An 18,835-nucleotide genomic window follows, 5' to 3' on the forward strand; every position below is an offset into this window, starting at 1 on the left:
GGGAATTCTGCAGTTCTATTACCAGGGCTCAACCTGATGTGTGAGGATCCACCTTGTAGTCAGTGCTGTGAACCCGAAGGTGATCTCGTGGCTTGACAGGTGCCAGTTAGTGAAGATGGGATGCTGGAACCCTAAGGCACTGGGATAGTACAAACTTGTTTTTTTGTTGTTGTTGTTTAATTGACCAGATTTATTTATTTAAATTTATACACGATGGACAAGTTTGTTTTAATATATATGGAACAGTAAACTTTTAATATCCCCGGAAAGATCTAGCTTGCCATATAAAGTGTTAGGTTGAGTTTTGAGCTTAAAAGTGAAGTTCCATTACATTCTTAAATAATTAACGTTTTTCATCCCTGGCAACATTAGATGATTTAATAAATTTGGTTAAAAAATCATCTGAAGAAAAAACCTACATAATTTTAATATTTTGGTTTTGGAATAGGTTTTCTAAATATAAACAAGTTTTTTTTTAATTTAGAAACTTGAGGTGGTAATTTTTTATAAATCTTGATAGTAATCTATAAATATTCAAATTATGCCAATGTAAAAATAAAACCTTCAGATAAATGAATTGGGGAAATAGTTATATCAATAACATAAAATGTATGGTTAGTAATAATCTTAATTTACTTTTACTCTGGTTTAATATTAGTGAATATACCCCAAGAGGAAAAGGAGCAAAGTCTAAAAATTCACTATCAACAATATACATAGGAGGGGCTGTTGTTCTGGCTCAGTGGTAGAGCGCTTGCCTAGCACCGGTGAGGCAATGGGTCAACCTTCAGCACCACATAAAAATGAAAAAAGGTATTATATCCATATACATCTAAAATATTTTTTAAAAACCAGTACACATAGTAAAAAAATCAGTTCTTAGATCATTGCTCCAGAATCTCCTGAGTGAATCTCAGAAGTATAACAGAAGAATACACACATAGATCAGATAGATTAATGGATTAACTTAAGTCCAAGAATGAACTTTCATACATATATAGTCAACTAATGTTAAACAAGGCAATTCAAGGAGGGGGGAAAAAAACCATCGCTTTCAACAGACTAGAACAACTAGATAGCCATATGGAAAAGAATGAATTTGGATCTCTACCTCTTACCGTGTACAAAATCAACTCAAAATGGATCGAAGAGTTAAAACAATAAAAATTTTGGAAAGAATATAGGCATAATTCTTCTGATTCTGTAGTTAGCAATTATATCTTAAATATGATGCAAAAGGGCTGATGTTATAGCTTGATGGTAAAAGCACTTGCCTAGCATGCATGAGGCACTGGGTTTGATCATAAGCACCACATACAAATAAATAAAATGAAGGTACAATGTACATCTACAACTGAAAAATTTAAAACCTGCTTTTAAAAAAGAAATAAATAGTTTATTTTTAAAAATGACACAAACAATCAGAAGCAACAAGAGCAAAAGAAGAAATTGAACATAATTAAATTTTAAAACTTTAGATTTCAAGGGCCCTCACTTCAAGAAAGTAAGAAGATAACACAAAAGAAAATTTTGTAAATCGTATATAGGATAAGGAATTTGTATCTAGACTAAATAAAGAATTCTTTCAATTCATCAAGAAAAAGATAACCCAAACCAGGTTCTGTAATTTATGGGAGATGATAATATTAAGGTTTTTCAGGGAATAGACAAAATAATAAAGTTTTTCTTTGTACTGGGGATTGAACTAGGGGCACTCTACCACAGAACTACACCCCCAGCCCTTTTTAATTTTTATTTTGAGACAGAGTCTCTATAAATTGTTGATATAAGTCTCTTTAAGTTGCTGGCCTTGAACTTGTGATACTCCTGCCTCTAATCTTAACTCTCCCAAATGGCTGTGATTATGGGAGTGTGTGTGGCCAGAGTTTCTTTCTTCAATAAAATAGCATGCAACATCATACTGCCTGCAAGGTACTAAACTCTTGAATGTTCAATAAATATTCTAGGTATATTCCTTTTAAGGAAAAAACGTTTAATACTGGTGTACTTTAAAGTCTTAGAAGAGCACTATTTCCTCAATATTTAGTTATTTACTTACAACTCAAAAGATCACTATTATGCCAGATTCAATAAAGCATTTTTCTTTGATAATTTGTTGATTATATAACATATATGGATTAGATGATTCCTAAAATGCCAGTACTTTCCAAGTTGACCTGTAGACTGTTGAGCTACAGACTGAATAACATCTCTTTTCCAGCAGGTATGTAGAAATGAACAGACTGATTAAAAATTTTATGTAGAAATTAATATGGCCAAGTATCAGCATGCATAGTATTGACTTTTTTCAGTGACTAACCAGCAACAGTCCCTCTCACAAAGAATGAATCTCAGTCTTATAAGGTAGAGTATCTAAATTGGGTTCTCAATCTCAACATGCGGCTCAAGGAACACTTTCTTGATTTTTGTACCAGGGATTGAACTCAGGGGCACTAGGCCATTGAGCCACATCCCCAGCCCTATTTTGTATTTTATTTAGAGACAGGGTCTCACTGAGTTGCTAAGCACCTCACCATTGCTGAGGCTGGCTTTGAACTTGGGATCCTCCTGCCTCAGCCTCCCAAGCTGCTGGGATTACAGGCGTGCAACACTGCGCCTATTAAGGAACACTTCTTATATCTGTTAATTTTATTTTTTTTTATTATTTGCTGGCTAATCCCTCCTTATTCTAATTCTTTTAATAGTACTAACTACTTTTATTAATTGTTCCCTGTTAAATTACTGTAAAGACTTTCTCTTGATAATACACATACTGATGATTGCCTACTGAGGACTCCAATTATTATTTTTTAATTATTTTTTTATTTAAAAAATTTATCAGTTGTAGATGGACACAATACTTTTATTTATTTTTATGTGGTGCTGAGGATCGAACCCAGTGCCTCATATGTGTTAGATGAACGCTTTATAACTGAGCCACAGCCCCATCTCAGTTATTGTTGACAATTTTTATTTTTCATTTGTCATTTTTTGTTCCACTTATTTTGTTGCTGTGCTGTTAAGTACATTCAAGTTTCTAATTGTTATACATTACTGATAAATTGATCCTTGCATCATCAGAAAATTGCCGCAGTCTGGCTGGGCACAATTCAGGAGCCACTTGTCAAAAGAAACAAACTTTATTTTTAGAACCACACACGCCAAAAAAACAGCTCCTCAGGAAAAACCCTCAGAGCCCAACTGCCACCACCGGCTTCCCACAAGCCTCTCCACCTCCCACAATCCTTCTGCTCTTGAGGCCCATTGGCTGGGTCGTGTGGGTGGAGCCAAAAAAAGTCCCCCAGTGAGCAGCTCCATGGCCTGAAAGGGCTGGGAAACAGCCCAATGAGCATCACCGCAGAGGAGCCAATTAGTTGGCAGCTAGAAGTTGCTGGGGCCACTGTGAGCCAATCGTCAGCTGGCAGCTGGAAGTTTGCTGGGGCCCCTTCGGCTGTGTCTCTCAGTCTCTCAACAGAAAATGTTCGTTCCCCTTTCATTTTGAATTGAAGACTATTTTGCCTGATGTTGGTAGAGTTACTTCAGTTATCTATATATCTGCATGGTATATTCTCCAACCGTTTTCCTTCCAACCTACTTGTCTATCTAGATCTAAAGTATATCTCTTATAAAAAAGTAGTTGGGTATTTTTTGTTTTGTGAAACTGACAATCTCTTCCATTTATCTATCTAGATATGTATTTATATGGTACTGGGGATTGAACCTAGGACATGTTAGGTAAATGCTCAATCATTGATCCATACTCCAGCCATTTTAAAGTTTTATGACAGGGTCTCAAAATTGCCCAAGCTGGCCTGGAACTTACCTGAGCCTCCTGAGTAGTTGGGATTACAGGTGCACACTACAGCATCCAGCAGTCATTCAAGGTTGTTTTTTTTATTTTAATTTTATTTTTTTTTGGAGCAGGGGTGATGTTGGAGATCGAACCCAAGGCCTCATGCATGCTAGGCAAGCACTCTACTACTGAGATATATCCCCAGCCCCTCAATCTGTTGTTGTTGCTTTTTAATATATTTTTAGTTGTTGATGGACCTTTATTTACTTTTTATTTATATGCAGTGCTGAGAATCGAACCCAGTGCCTCACACAGGCAAGTGGTCTACCACTGAGCCACAACCCCAGTCCCCTCAATTTGTTTTTGGCTGGATTTTTTTGTTCTAGGAATTGAACCAGGGGTGCTTTATCACCACCAACAACCCCAGTCCTTTTTATTTTTTATTTTGAGACAGGATCTCACCAAGTTGCTAAGGGCTTCACTAAGTTGCTGAGGCTGGCCTCAAACTTGAGAACTTCCTGCATAAACTCCAGAGTCACTGGGATTACAAGCATGTACAGTCACCATACCTGCCTAATACAGTCACCATACCTGCCTAAATAATCTTCGTTTTAGTAGTAACTTCCAATAAAATACAGAAGTGTGCTTCAGTGAACCCCCATTCCTTCCCCCTTGTGTTACTGTCATATATATTACATCACTATTTAAGACTAGTAATGTCGTTTTACAATTAATTGTGCAGTTGTCTTTTTAGTCACAGAGAAAAAAAAATTATTTTGAATGTTATCTCACTGCTTTCTGGCCTTTGTTGTTTCTGATGAAAAGTCAGCTGCCAACCTAAGTCATCTTTCTCTTGCTGATTTCAAGATTTTACTCTTGAAAATCTTGTTTGGCTTTTTATTCATCCTAGTTGAATTTCATTGAACTTCTTGGATGCACAGATTTGTTTTTCATCATATTTGGAAACACTGAGACTTATTTCTTTAACTTTCCTACCCCTTTCAACCCTCTGCTTTAAGGCCCTTCTTTTACCTGTGGATTCCAAGCATATTATATGTATGCTTGTTATGCTTGATTGTGGTTCCATGGTCTTAATTCTGTTTATTTTTCTTCTTCTTATCTTTGTTTTCTATTTGTTGGATAATTTGTATTGATTTATCATTGAGCTCAGAGATTCTTCCTTCTGCCAGTTCATTCTATTGGTAAACTTGAGAACTTTTCATTCAAGACATTAAACTTTTAAAAATCTAAAATTTCTACTTGGTTCTTTTTAAAAACTAATTTCAATCTATTGATATTCTCTACTTGATGAATCATTGTTATCATAATTCCATTTAATTTTCTTTTTTTTTTTTTGATACTGGGGATTGAACTCAGGGACATGCAGCCACTAATCTACATCCCCAGCCCTATTATTATTTTTTTTAACTTTTATTGAGAGACAGGATCTCACTGAGTTTTTTAGTGCCTTGCTGTTGCTGAGGTTTGCTTTGAACTCATGAGCCTCCTGTGTCAGCCTCCTGAGCCGCTGGGATTACAGGCCTGTGCCACCGTGGCCAGCGTAATTCCCTTTAATTTTCTAAATATGGTTTCATTTCAATCTTTGAACGTACATGTAATAATCAATTTAAAGTTTTGCTGTGTTCGATGTCCTAGCCTCCTCAAGGACAGTTTCAATAGACTTTTCCCGAAGCATGATCACATTTTCCCTTTTCTTAGCAATTTTTATTTTTTTCATTGTTGTTAAAAACTAGATGTTTTAGGGCTGAGGTTGTAGCTCAGTGGTAGAGTGCTTGCCTAGCACAGGTGAGGCACTGGATTTGAGCCTTAGTACCACATTAAAAAATAAATATATAAACAAAAAATAAAGATTAAATTCTTTTAAAAAGCTGGATATTTTAGATATACTACTATAGTAACTCTGGATTTTGACCTTCCCTTTCCCAAGAGTTGCTATTCTTGTGCTTATATTTTGGTCTGTTTTCTTTTTAAAAAAAAAATTTTTTTAGTTGTAGATAGACACAATATCTTTATTTTATTTATTTTTATGTGATTCTGAGGATCGAACCCAGTGCCTCATGAGCGCAAAGCAAGCACTCTACCACTGAGCTACAACCCCAGCTCTTCATCAACTCTTCCTCAACCCTTCATCATCATATAAAATATTACAATTTTTGTTACCCTATTAATTATGTGAGTCAATTTTTTCCTCATTATGTATCAATATTTTCCTGGTTCTTTGCATGTCTTCTCACTTATTTTGCTACCAGGGATTGAACCCAGGAGTGTTTAACCATTGAGCCACTTTCCTACCCCTTTTTATGAGACAGTGTCTCATTAAGTTGCTTAGGGCCTTGTTAAGGCTGGATTTGAACTCGGGACCCTCCTGCCTCCCAAGCTGCTGGGATTAGAGGATGGTGCCCGGTGTCTTCTTGCCTTTGGTTGGATGCTAAATACTGAAATGTTACCCTATAGAAAAATATATATTCTAATATATTTTTAAATATTTTTGAGCTTTGTTCTGAAATATATAATTCAGTTATTTGGGAACAGTTTGATTCTTTCAAAGGGCATTTGTTTTGGGGTGTTGGTGGGGCTTGAACCCAGGGCCTTATGCATGCCAAGCAGATGCTCTACTACTGAGCTGCACCCCAGTCCCTTAAGGATCACTGTAAGCTTTGATAGGCAAGATCAGAACACCCTTAGTTCTATGTGAATTTTTCCTAATAAGGCAATACCCTTCTGAGTATCCCATGTCTTATGAATTATGAGGTTTTTCCTATTCTGATAACACCAACTATTACTGGACCTATAGGAGCTACAAGGATTATCCCCTATACTCACTACAAGTGTTTCTTTCCATAGCTTTGGGTGTTTTCTACATACATATGAACTGCTCAGTTCTTAGCTAAAGATTCTAGGTAATCCCCTGACAGCTTTACAGGTCTTTCCTGTCTGTGCTCTCTTCTGCATACTTTGACATCCCCAAACTCCAGTGATTGTGTCTCAATTCTGGAAGAGGACTGGTTTCTGCTTACATTAACTACCCCTGGAATATAGACTGGAAACTTTCCATGTATTATGTTGGGAGAAATAATAGTGCTCATCTTGATTTCTGCAATGGGGATGAGGGTTTTAAACTCCTTGCTTTCTAGTATCTGAAAAGTGTCATTTATTGAATTGTTTAAGATAGGATGGTATATCCTAGCCTGATATTGTATCCTAGGAGGAAGCAACAATCTAAAAATGTATCTTAATATTTCTCAGTAATGTTTATAAAAATACATAAAGGAAAAACATTTAGTGTTCTAAGCCATAATATCAAGACCAAGATCCTAATATTGAAAAATGTGGTTGATGGGCTGGGGGTGTGGCTCAAGTGGTAGCACGCTCGCCTGGCATGCGTGTGGCCCGGGTTCGATCCTCAGTACCACATACAAAGATGTTGTGTCCGCCGAAAACTAAAAAATATTTTAAAAAAATTCTCTCTCTCTCTCTCCTCTCTCCTCTCTTTTAAAAAAAATTCCTTAAAAAAATAAAAAATGTGGTTGATAAACCTAGATTCTAAAACTTTTGTGATTACACCTTTTAGTTTGTGTATCAGTTAACATGGAAACTGCTGGGTGCAGCGGCCCAAGCCTGTAATACCAGTGGCTCGGGAGGCTAAGGCAGGAGGATCACGAGTTCAAAGCCAGCCCCAGCAAAAGCGAGGCACTAAGCAACTCAGCGAGACACTGTTTCTAAATAAAACCCCAAAATACAGCTGGGTATGTGGCTCAGTGGCCAAGTGCCTCTGAGTTCAATCCCTCATAGCCCTTCCACCCCAAAAAAGAATATGGAAACTAGAGGAATATCTAAAAGTGTCCACTTACTATAACAGCTGGGGGAAAATGGGAAGAATTAAGAATAGAAGTAAGCGTAAGCATAAAAAGGCTAATAATAATACATTAAACCATATATATTTGTATGTGTATGTGTATATATGTAACTATAATATGTGTGTGTGTGTGTGTGTGTGTGTGTGTGTGTGTCTCCTGGGGATTGAAACCAGGGGTACTTTACCACTGAATTATATCCCTAGTCTTTTTTATTTTTTTATTTTGAGACTGGGTCTCAAGTTGCTGAGGGTTTCACTAAGTTGCCCATGCTGGTCTCAAACTTGCAATCCAACTGCCTCAGTCTATCAAGGAGCTGGGATTATAGGTGGGTGCTACCACACATAGCTTATCTATACTTTTAAAAGATATTTTTTCAAATTTGCTTACCATTTAAAAAATATTATGTTATTTTTACATACTTTTTAATTTTACTTTAGAATATTTAGGAAGCTTTCAAAAGTTCTGTTAAATATTTATCACTTATGATTTTAATGTATGTCTTAAACTACTCAATTAATTTGCAAATGATGATTAAGTAGCAATATTTTAAAAAATTTATTTTTAGTTATAATAATATCTTTATTTTTCAATATCTTTATTTTTATGTGGTGCTGAGGATCAAACCCAGTGTCTCATGCATGGTAGGCGGGCACTCTACCTCTGAGCCACAACCCTAGTATTAAGTAGCAATATTTAACTTAGCAATATTTAGCTGATTAAATCCAAAATACTCTCTTTATTCTTTGAATAGAATGTAGTCATTTAGAATATTCCTTCCCAACAGAAAAGTTGTATATTCCTAAATAAAAGTTGTATATTCTTAAATAAAAGAAAAGTTGTATATTCCTAAAGTTCAGTACACAGGACTATTAAACACTTGACTGTAGTACCACCAATGAACTCGATTTTAAATTTTATTAAATTTTAATTAGTTTAAAATAATCAAATGTAGCTAATGCTACATTTAGATAGTATATCTAACTGCAGATCTAGAGTAATATTGATTGTTTAATGTTTAAAGGAATGTTAATTCTTCAACAAAGAATTAACAATTTAATTTAAAGCATGGGACAAAAACAAAAGTAAAACTATTAGTGGACAATTAAAATTCTGAACACAGGGCTGGGGCTGTAGCTTAGTAGCACAGCACTTGCCCAGCACGTGTGAGGCACTGGGTTCGATCCTTAGCACCATATAAAAATGAAACAAATAAAATAAAGGCGTACTATCTGTCCATATGTAACTATAAAAAGTTTTTTAAAAAATCTTTAACACATTAAAGAATCTATCACTATTGTTAAGACTGCTGGGGGCTGGGGATGTGCTCAAGCGGTAGCACGCTCGTCTGCCATGCGTGCGGCCCGGCTTCGATCCTCAGCACCACATACAAACAGAGATGTTGTGTCCGCCGAATACTAAAAAATAAATATTAAAATTCTCTCTCTCTCTCTCTCTCTCTCTCTCTCTCTCTCCCCCCCTCTCCCTCTCCCTCTCCCTCTCCCTCTTCTCCCTCTCTCCCTCTCTCACTCTCTCTTTAAAAAAAAAAAAAAAAAGACTGCTGATAAGTGTCCAAATTTGTCTAGCAGTCAATAGCATTTTATATTCATGTAGAAGAAGCCTGAGTTCCCAGCATCGTATTGCCAAGAATACATGATAGTTGATCTTCACTGAAGAGCTGATTTAAGAATGTTCCTTGTACATGGAACCCAGTGGTAGTGTAGAGATGTGTAGTGCTCAAAGAAATGGTGCTGGGGCAGGTACACAGGTCAATTAACCTGTAGGGTCCAAGCAGAGTAAAAATTAAAACATAAAGTACCAGATGGATTTGGAAAAGTAATTAATATTATGAAAGGAGATGGGGGTGTAATATGGAAGAGCATTTGTCTTCCATACCCAAGGCCCTGAGTTCCAAACCAGTACCACAAAACAAACAAAACTCTTTAAGAGGGAAATTCCATTAAATAATAAAAAACAGGACCATATGGGTTTAGACCAAGTTTTATGTAACTTAGTGAATAAGTAATGGCAAAAACAAAAAATTAATATTATATTCTCAACTTTAATAGTAATATGTGAATGCCAATATTAATGTCAATTTTGAATATTTGTTTAAAAATTCTGAACAAAATATTCACAAGAAAAATCAAGCAGTTTATCAAAACAACAGCATACTATGGCAAAGCACGTTATATTCCAGAGACAGCTTAAAACAAGAAATCAGCATAAATGACCACATTACCATACTAAAGGAGAAGTCTGAATCCTGGAATAAAATTGGATACAAAAGAAAAAAAAAAGCAAATACGAGTTTCTGGCAAAATATTGTGCTAATAATTTCTATTATATTGGTTAAAAGACTGAAATATGGACTATTACCTCAATACTGGACATAACCATATTTATCTTTTTTTTTTAGTTGTAGTTGAACACAATACCTTGATTTCACTTATTTATTTTTATGTGGTGCTGAGGATCGAACCCAGGGTCTCCACACGTTCGAGGCGAGCGCTCTACCACTGAGGCACAACTCTAGCCCCCATATTTATCTTAATAAAAGAAAAAATAATTGTTTGAAAATTTCATTTCTATTCATAGATGATATGAATGCTTGGAAATTCCACATTCTATTAAAAATAGATTATCAGATTTTCATTAGATTGAAAATAGTAACATCCAAATATAACATGAAGGGACAAGGGGAGGATACTCTTAACATGGTAAGGAAAATCATGAGTGTACTTTTGAAAATCCATTACCAGGAAAAGGAAAGTTGAAAAAACGGACAAAAGGAATAACTAGGAAAGTCAGTGAAAACTGGACTCTCCAATAAGTTTGAATAAAAGATATTTAATAGATTAGTTAAAAATAAGTATATTTAAGTTTATAAATTAACAATAGTAGTAAAGATCCAGGTATAATAAGCCACGACTGCAATTAGACACTGTTGCTTATAATCTCTATTTGAAACTCACAATATTCAAGATAGAGTTTGAAAAATTGTCAATAACCTGAATACTGATCCCCATAGGAAGAGTTTAAACACATTAGGTATATATTTACACAGCTTCAGCTGGAAGGCCTTTTGTTTTGTGAAAAGTAATAGTACTGGAGTACAGAGAAGGTAGCTAACCACATATCATCATGCGAACTGACTGCTGTCTCACCAAAGCTTACCACAAGACATAGTGCTGAAATTCAATTTTGAGGGTTTCTCCTTTAAGTTTTGGCAGCATTTCAACATATGGTTTCACATCCCAAATTTTAGTAGGTAATAAGGAATGCAAGTTCCAAAGTCATATTTAGATATGCTAGATTACACTTAATTTTCAAAATTCACAATTGCAGGGGGGAAAGGTTAATATTCAGTAATGAATTGCAGACAGAAGAAATATTGAAGAGTAGATAGTAATGCATGATAAAACTATCATTATAGACATTTGGCTGACAGTGCAGAATGTGATGTTCCTTAGTTTGAAAAGCTAGTTACTTTTTCTGTCAGGTTAGAAGTGATTTAAGGAAGCAATCAATTGTTATTTTGAATTTCAAAATGTTAAAATTTTGTTTTTTGTTTTTTTTTTTTAATAATCAACAGTGTCAGGATGGGATTATGGCTCAGTGGTAGAATGCTTGCCTAGCATGTGTGAGGTATTGGGTTTCATTCTCAGCACCACATATACATAAATAAAATAAAGGTCCATTGACAACAAAAAAATATTAAAAAAATAATAATCAATAGTATCATGTACATATGAAAATTCATCCTATTTAAAAAAACTGTATATAAAGCTCAGAAAATTTGAAGGAAAAAAAGAAAATATCATTGCATTTTTCCCTTAATTTATCAAGAATATATTGAACCAGAAGAATTTTGAATTAACTTTTCCAAAAAATAACTTTTTACTACATAGTTGTTTTAAAAGAACCTTGGAGTTTGATGATATAATGTCCAGAAAATTTCTTTTTACCTTAATAAGTGAAATTCATGAAACTTGATTTTTTTTAGGAGCAACTATCAATAGTTTATGACAAAAATTCTATTCAACATATAACAAAGAATGAAAAGTGTTATTAGAAATTATATCCTTCCTGATGTTTTAGCTGAGGAATGGTCAGACTATGCATATAATTTTCAATTGTCTTTTTTTGGGGGGGAGGGGGATTGCCAGAAATCGAACTCAGCATACTCAACCACTGAGCCTCTTCCCCAGCCCTATTTTGTGTTTTATTTTGAGACAGGGTCTCACAGAGTCGTTTAGTGCCTCACCATTGCTGAGGATGGCTTTGAATTTACAATCCTCCTGTCTCAGGCTCCCCAGCAGCTAGGATTACAGGTGTGCGCCGCTGTGCCTAGCTCAATTGTCTTTTTAAAATTCATATTTCCTATAATATCCATGGTTATGTTTGATAAACTACATTATTTTACAAATATAATTCCTCAAAAATATATTAAAGGGGGCTAGGGTTTTGGCTCAGCGGTAGAGTGCTCACCTAGCACAGGCAAGGCCCTGGGTTCGATCCCCAACACCATATAAAAATAAATAAATAAAGACATTGTGGTCCAACTACACAACTAAAAAATATTTAAAAATATATATTAAATATTTCTAAATATTTTTGTTAACTTTTAACTTAAAATGTCCTTCATTTCTTCAATTTTATCTACTTATTTGTTCATATTCCACAGGAAGAGGAGGTAGTGGAATTTGAATAAAAAGCTATAGTTTTGTGTGTGTGTTTGTGTATGTGTATGCAGTACTCATGATTGAACCCAGGATTTTGCCCTGAGCTACACATCCCCACCCCAAAACTATAGTTTTATTTCATAATCATTAGTCTTTATATTTAGTTTTATTAATCTTTTCTTAATTATTATAGTTTCTTTCTGCTAGTTGCATAAATTGACTGTTTCTTTCCACAGCGTTTATTGTGTAGTATCTAACAGTCATTTTAGATATGTCATAGATACAGAGATGAATAAAATAAAAATAAATGAATAAATTTTTATTTATTCCTGATTTCTAATGCACTAAAGGGATTGTATTCAATGAAAAGTAGAGTTGCCACTTAAATAATATTTTACAATGCAGAATTAATAATCATGTAAAAACCTTCCATGTGATTTCAGCAATATGCACCACCATTCATAGTCTGTCTAAAAACCTAAACCTAATCTCAACCTAATTAATTCTCTAGACCTAAATTCTAATTATAGGGGAAATGAGGGACAGAACAACAGGTAACATATCACAAATGAGTGATATACTTTGAGATTAAAAAAAAATCATAAGCATGAAAAGTGGAGTGTAATACCTTAGAAAAGAGAGAATAATTTTTAAAAATACAGTAAGTTGGGCTGGGGATGTGGCTCAGGCGGTATCGAGCTCGCCTGGCATGCGTGCGGCCCGGGTTCGATCCTCAGCACCACATACAGACAAAGATGTTGTGTCCGCCAAATACTAAAAAAATAATAAATATTGAAATTCTCTCTCCCTCTTTCTCACTCTCTCTCACTCTTTCTTAAAAAAAAAATACAGTAAGTTAACCTAGAGTGGATTCTGATTAGAAAATAAATAGCTATAAAAACATCAATGGATGAATAGCTTTCAAGAATGTTTTTCTATTGTGATTATCAGGAAAAGTGCATATATTTAAGGGTGAAATGTCATAATATTTGCAACTTATTCTCAAATGATACAGAAACAATTCATCAATAATCAGATATAAAAAGTTAAAAGAAACAGATACAGCAATAGCATGAATGTAAACACGAGTTGCTGAATATTTTTCAAATTTTCTATATATCAAATAAAAATACAATTACAAATTTAGGAAAGGTCTCCAAGAAGACAATTTACTTCTTGCTATCCCATTACTAAGCCCTACTTTATCTTAAATGGTGAACACAGAATATAAATTGTTGGCTATTAATCAAATCATTATACAAACTAAATCATATACTTTTATTTCCAAAATTTTGTAAAATTTAATGGATGAGAGTCTTTGAGAATGTGTTTTAGTTACACAACTAGACTCTTACATAATAATTAATCAGCAATACAATCTGATAATAACTCATATTTTCTGAGTATAAGACCATATGCCATATAATCTTCCAAGGTATGTGTACCACTTTCATCCCATAATAGGGCTATAATGTAGGTTTTTGAGTAGCATTTTATAAATGATGTCTGTAGATGATAATTATCTTTGACAATGACACATGGGGGTAAGGTGGGAGAATAGCACTGATAAGGCTTGCATTATATGATATTACTGCCTATGTGACATTAACAAATTCATTCATAAGTTTTAAGAGTTTATAAATGAGTATTGGAAGGTGTAATGATTTAAAAATATGTCTGCAAGCCAGGCATGGTGGTACACCCATGTAATCCCAGTGACTTGAGAGGCTGAGGCAGGAGGATCCCAAGTTGGAGGCCAGCCTCAGCAACTTAGTGAGGCTCTAAGCTACTTAGCAAGACTCTGTCTCAAAATAAAAATTAAAGGGGCTGGGAATGTAGCTCAGTGGCAGAGCACCCTTGTGTTCATTCCCCAGTATCATAAACTCCCCAAACACAAAAAATGTCTGTGAATGTTTTGACCTTCTTCTCTTTTAAAGGTGAAACTGAAGAGACCAGTGGGTAAAAGGGGATAAGGGGAGAGGGAAGAGAGGAGCGGAGGTAAAGGAGTGGTAAACTGAAGAATGAAACTGGTCAAATTATGTTATGTATATGTACCAATATATCACAATGGAACTCACCATTCCGTATAATTAATATATACCATTTAAAAAATGTAGAACTGAATTCCTCTTGAGAGTAGACTAGATTTATTGTCATGCTGCTTACAAACAGAGTATGGCAGAGGTGACTTCCAAACCAAGAATATTAAAAAGATCATTTCTGAGCATAGCCAACTGTCATGTCACAGGTACACTTAAGAAGCATAAGGAGAGCTAGGTGTGGTGGGACATGTCTATAATTCCAGCAGCTCAGAGACTGAGGCAGGAGGATCACAAGTTCAAAGCCAGCCTCAGCAATTTAGCAAGGCCCTAAGCAATTTACTGAGACCCTGTCTCAAAAAAGGGGGGGGGGTGGGAGCTGGGGATGTCACTCAGTGGTAGAGTGCTCTTGGGATCAATCCTCAGTACCAAAAAAAGGAAGAAGGAAGCATAAGGAGAGGCCCCATTGGAGAGGAAACAAATTGCCCCTGAAAACTTATCAGTCACATAACTAAACCGTCTTTGAAAGCTCTTTCTCCAGCCTCTGTCAAGTGTTTAGATAACTGCAACCTCTGGAGACACAGGATCTAAACTGCCCAGCTTAGTTGCTCCCAAATTCCTGACTCACAGAAACTGTGAGAAAAATACATACTTATTGGCAGTTTGGCTACTAATTTTTAGGGAGCTTTGGAATGTTAGCATGATATTATCAGATTTTGGTACCTTGTCAGGGATACTATTGAAAGCTAGAAGTGTCTTGAAGATAAAGATAACTTTTACTAGGAACCTGGAGAGTTCTGAGGAGGCAATAAGTGAGGACTTATGGAAAACTGAACACTGTTACTAGAGACAACAACTCATTTTTAAGAGTTTATAAATGATTGAGTAAGGTATAATGATTTAAAAATAAGTCTGCAAGCCAGGCATGGTGGCACACCATGTTATGCAGTAGTAGCAGAAAACCTAGCAAACTCGTTGCATGTGGTAACATGAACAGTAGAAAATAATACCTCATGAACTTGGGTAATTTAGCCAAGAAGGCTTCCAGGAGACATGCTGAAGATGCCACCTAGGTTCTTGTTGTTTAAAAGAAAGTATAAGAATTTGAGATAAGCTAGGAGCTGAGGTTGTGGTTCACAGGTAGAACGCTTGCCTAGCACATGCGAGGCGCTGGGTTCAATCCTCAACACCACATAAAAATAAATAAATAAAATAAAGGTATTGTGTTCAACTACAACTAAAAAATATTTTTAAAAAATAATTGAGATAAGCTAAAGAACAACTAAACAGAAGTGGACCAGGGGGCTGCAGTTGTGACTCAGTGGTAGAGCACTTGCCTAGCATGTGAGGCACTGGGTTCCATCCTCAGCACTGCATAAAAATAAAGGTATTATGTCCATTTAAAATTAAGGAATTTAAAAAGAATGCCTTCCAACAATGATGACCGGGACTTGGCACTCTGTATACAATAATTTACATTTGCATAATTTGCTCAAGAAGCTCCCCAATTCTTATTCATTTTACAGCATCATTCTCAGTCCAGAATTTCCTCAAAGATGAGGATGGCTTTTTCCTAGCACTCTCACTGTTCAAATGGATTAGTCAGTTTTTCATTACTATAGTGAAATACATGAGGCAAGTTAGCTTTATAAAGAAAAGAGGTTTATTTACCTCACAGTTTTGGAGGTTCAAGGCATTGCACTGGCATTGGCTTAGCTCTTGTGAGGCTCTCATGGCCAAATGTCCTTAGAATGGTGGTACACATAGGAAGAAGAGATCACACTGCCAAGCAATAAGTCCAGGAGCAGCTAGGGTTATACAGTCCCTGGAGTTTCACAGCCTCTTCTGAGAGGACACCTTCAACTGACATAAGGACCCCCCACTGGGCCCTACCTCTTAAAGGTAGCACTAGCAAACTGGAGACCAAGCTTCTAACACATGAGCCTTTGGGGGACACTTACTTCAAACCATATCCAAACCATATAGAATGTAAGAAAGTAACCAGTATGACTCCTGGGGAACAGGAGCCTGACCCACAGTCAAGCCTTCAGATGATTAATCTCATGAAAACCTCAATAGCCCATAAAACCTGTGAGAAATATTTATTATTGTGTTAAGACATTAAAATTTGGGGTAATTTGTAACAACCATTAATGTCCAGTAGAGAAGGCTCCCTTTAGTATAAAATTCCATGCCATGGACGTTGAAGGCATATAGACATGAAGAAATTGGGAATTCTATTTTGTTTTAAATTTGCCAAGAATCAGATATTTCATTAAAACAGAACTGACATGGAAAGCTTTCTAATGTGTCAAGAACTGTATTATGAAGTCTCATTTGCTAAATTCATACCTATAAGACTAATATTAAATCATTTCTCACCAAAGTGATTTATCCATGCCTATTCTTTGACTTTCACACCTGTATGAATTCCTTGATGTGATTTAAGGGCTGAACCGTATCTAAAGGTCTTCCCACACTGTTGGCACACATAGGGTTTCTCACCTGTATGAATTCTCTCATGTTGAACAAGGTTTGAAGAACGACTAAAGGCCTTACCACACTTCTTACATTCATAGGGTTTTCTACCAGTGTGAATTTTCTGATGTTGTGTAAGGTACCCACACATTTTAAAGGCTTTTCCACATTCTTTACATTCATAGGGCTTTTTATCAACATGAATACTCTGATGTGCAGTAAGGTGTGAACTACGTCTAAAGGTCTTCCCACATTCTTTACATTCAAAAGGCTTGTCATCAGTATGAATACTCTGATGTAGAGTAAGATTTCTATAGAAAGTAAAGGTTTTCCTGCATATCTTACACTCATAGGGTTTCACACCAGTATGGATTTTCTAATGTTGATTAAGATATCCATGCAAGCTGAAGGTCTTTCCACATTCTTTACATTCATAGGGCTTCTCACCAGTGTGGGTTTTCTGATGTTGTACAAGGTTTGAGCGAGTACTGTAGGCCCTCCCACACTCCTGACAAACAAAAAGTTTCTTCCCAGAATGAATATTCTGATGCCGGGTAAGATTTCTATATAAGGTAAACGTTTTCTTACACTCCTTACATTCAAAGCGTTTCATACCAACATGAATTTTCTGATGTTGATTAAGGTATCCATACAAGCTAAAGGCCTTCCCACACTCCTTACATTCATAAGGTTTCTCACCAGTATGAGTTTTCTGATGTTGAAAAAGTTTTGAGCCAGTAGTATAGGCCTTTCCACACTGCCCACATTCAAACAGTTTCTCACCAGTGTGAATATTCTGATGTCGAGTAAGATTCCTATACAAGGTAAAAGTCTTTTTACACTCCTTGCATTCATATGGTTTCCCACCTTTATGAATTCTCTGATGTAGAACAAGGTATGAGGCAGTGGTATAGCCCTTCCCACATTCTTTACACTCATATGGCTTTTTGCCAGTGTGAACACTCTGATGTACAATAAGCTGATGACTTCTTCTAAAGGCCCTTCCACATTTCTCACACACATATGGTTTCTTGTTAGTATGAATTTGTCTATGTTCAACAAGGTTTGAGCACCTACTAAAAGCCTTCCCACATTCCTTACATTTATAGGGTTTTTCACCAGTATGAATTCTCTGATGAATTTTTAGGTGTCCACCTTGACTAAAGGCCTTCCCACATTGCTGACACTCATAAGGCTTTCCACCAGTGTGAATTCTCTCGTGTTGGGCAATGTGTGAGGAATAAATAAAAGCCTTCCCACATTCCCTACATTCATATGTTTTCTCACCAGTATGAAATCTCTGATGTACAGTAAGTTGATAACCACTTTTAAAGTTTTTCTCACAGTATGTACATTCATAAGGTTTCTCACCAGTATGAAATCTTTGATGGAGAATAAGTTGATAGCTGCTGCGGAAGTTCTTCCCACACTCTTTGCATTCATAGGGTCTCTCAACAACATGAAACCTATGATGTAGAATTAATTGGTAGCTACTCCTAAATTTTTTCCGGCATTTCTTACATTCATAGAGTTTCTCTCTGCTATATATGTTCTGATGTTGTATAGAAGATACATCTTTCTCATAAGTGGGCATTTCTAGATAGCTGATTATCTCACATTGTAAACCCCAATCTGAAATAAGAAAACAAAAAATATTTGTATTTCTGTATCAGATGACATAAAACATGTATAAAAGAAATAAGCAACATTCCTAGTGAGTGAATGGCTTACAAAAAATCTAAAAACACAATAAAGTGTGAAAAAGGCCAAAAAGAATTCAGAGATGTATGGGACTGAATATCAGATAATGAAGTTACTGTTCAAGGAAACAGGTAATGTTAGGGTGTGGGTCAGAATTTGTGACAGACTTGTTATAAATCTGCTATCTTGGCACTATTAGAGACCAAATGAATTATAATTCAGATGAGGAAAAACTTCATCTTTATTTAGAATCTATCATTAATT

At 35.6% G+C, this 18,835-nt stretch overlaps 1 protein-coding gene across 1 annotated transcript in view; it reads right to left on the reverse strand.

Annotated features, from left to right (window-relative positions):
* Nucleotides 1-14,766: 14,766 nt before the first annotated feature.
* Nucleotides 14,767-18,835, reverse strand: part of LOC143383307 (uncharacterized) — a 43,879-nt gene continuing 39,810 nt past the window's right edge. Inside the window, 1 exon segment of the mRNA XM_077105698.1 lies at nucleotides 14,767-18,502. Coding sequence (XP_076961813.1) covers nucleotides 16,794-18,502 — 1,709 coding nt within the window. The 3' untranslated portion in view covers nucleotides 14,767-16,793.

This window comes from Callospermophilus lateralis, chromosome 18 (assembly GCF_048772815.1).
Source record: "Callospermophilus lateralis isolate mCalLat2 chromosome 18, mCalLat2.hap1, whole genome shotgun sequence".
Taxonomy (NCBI): domain Eukaryota; kingdom Metazoa; phylum Chordata; class Mammalia; order Rodentia; family Sciuridae; genus Callospermophilus; species Callospermophilus lateralis.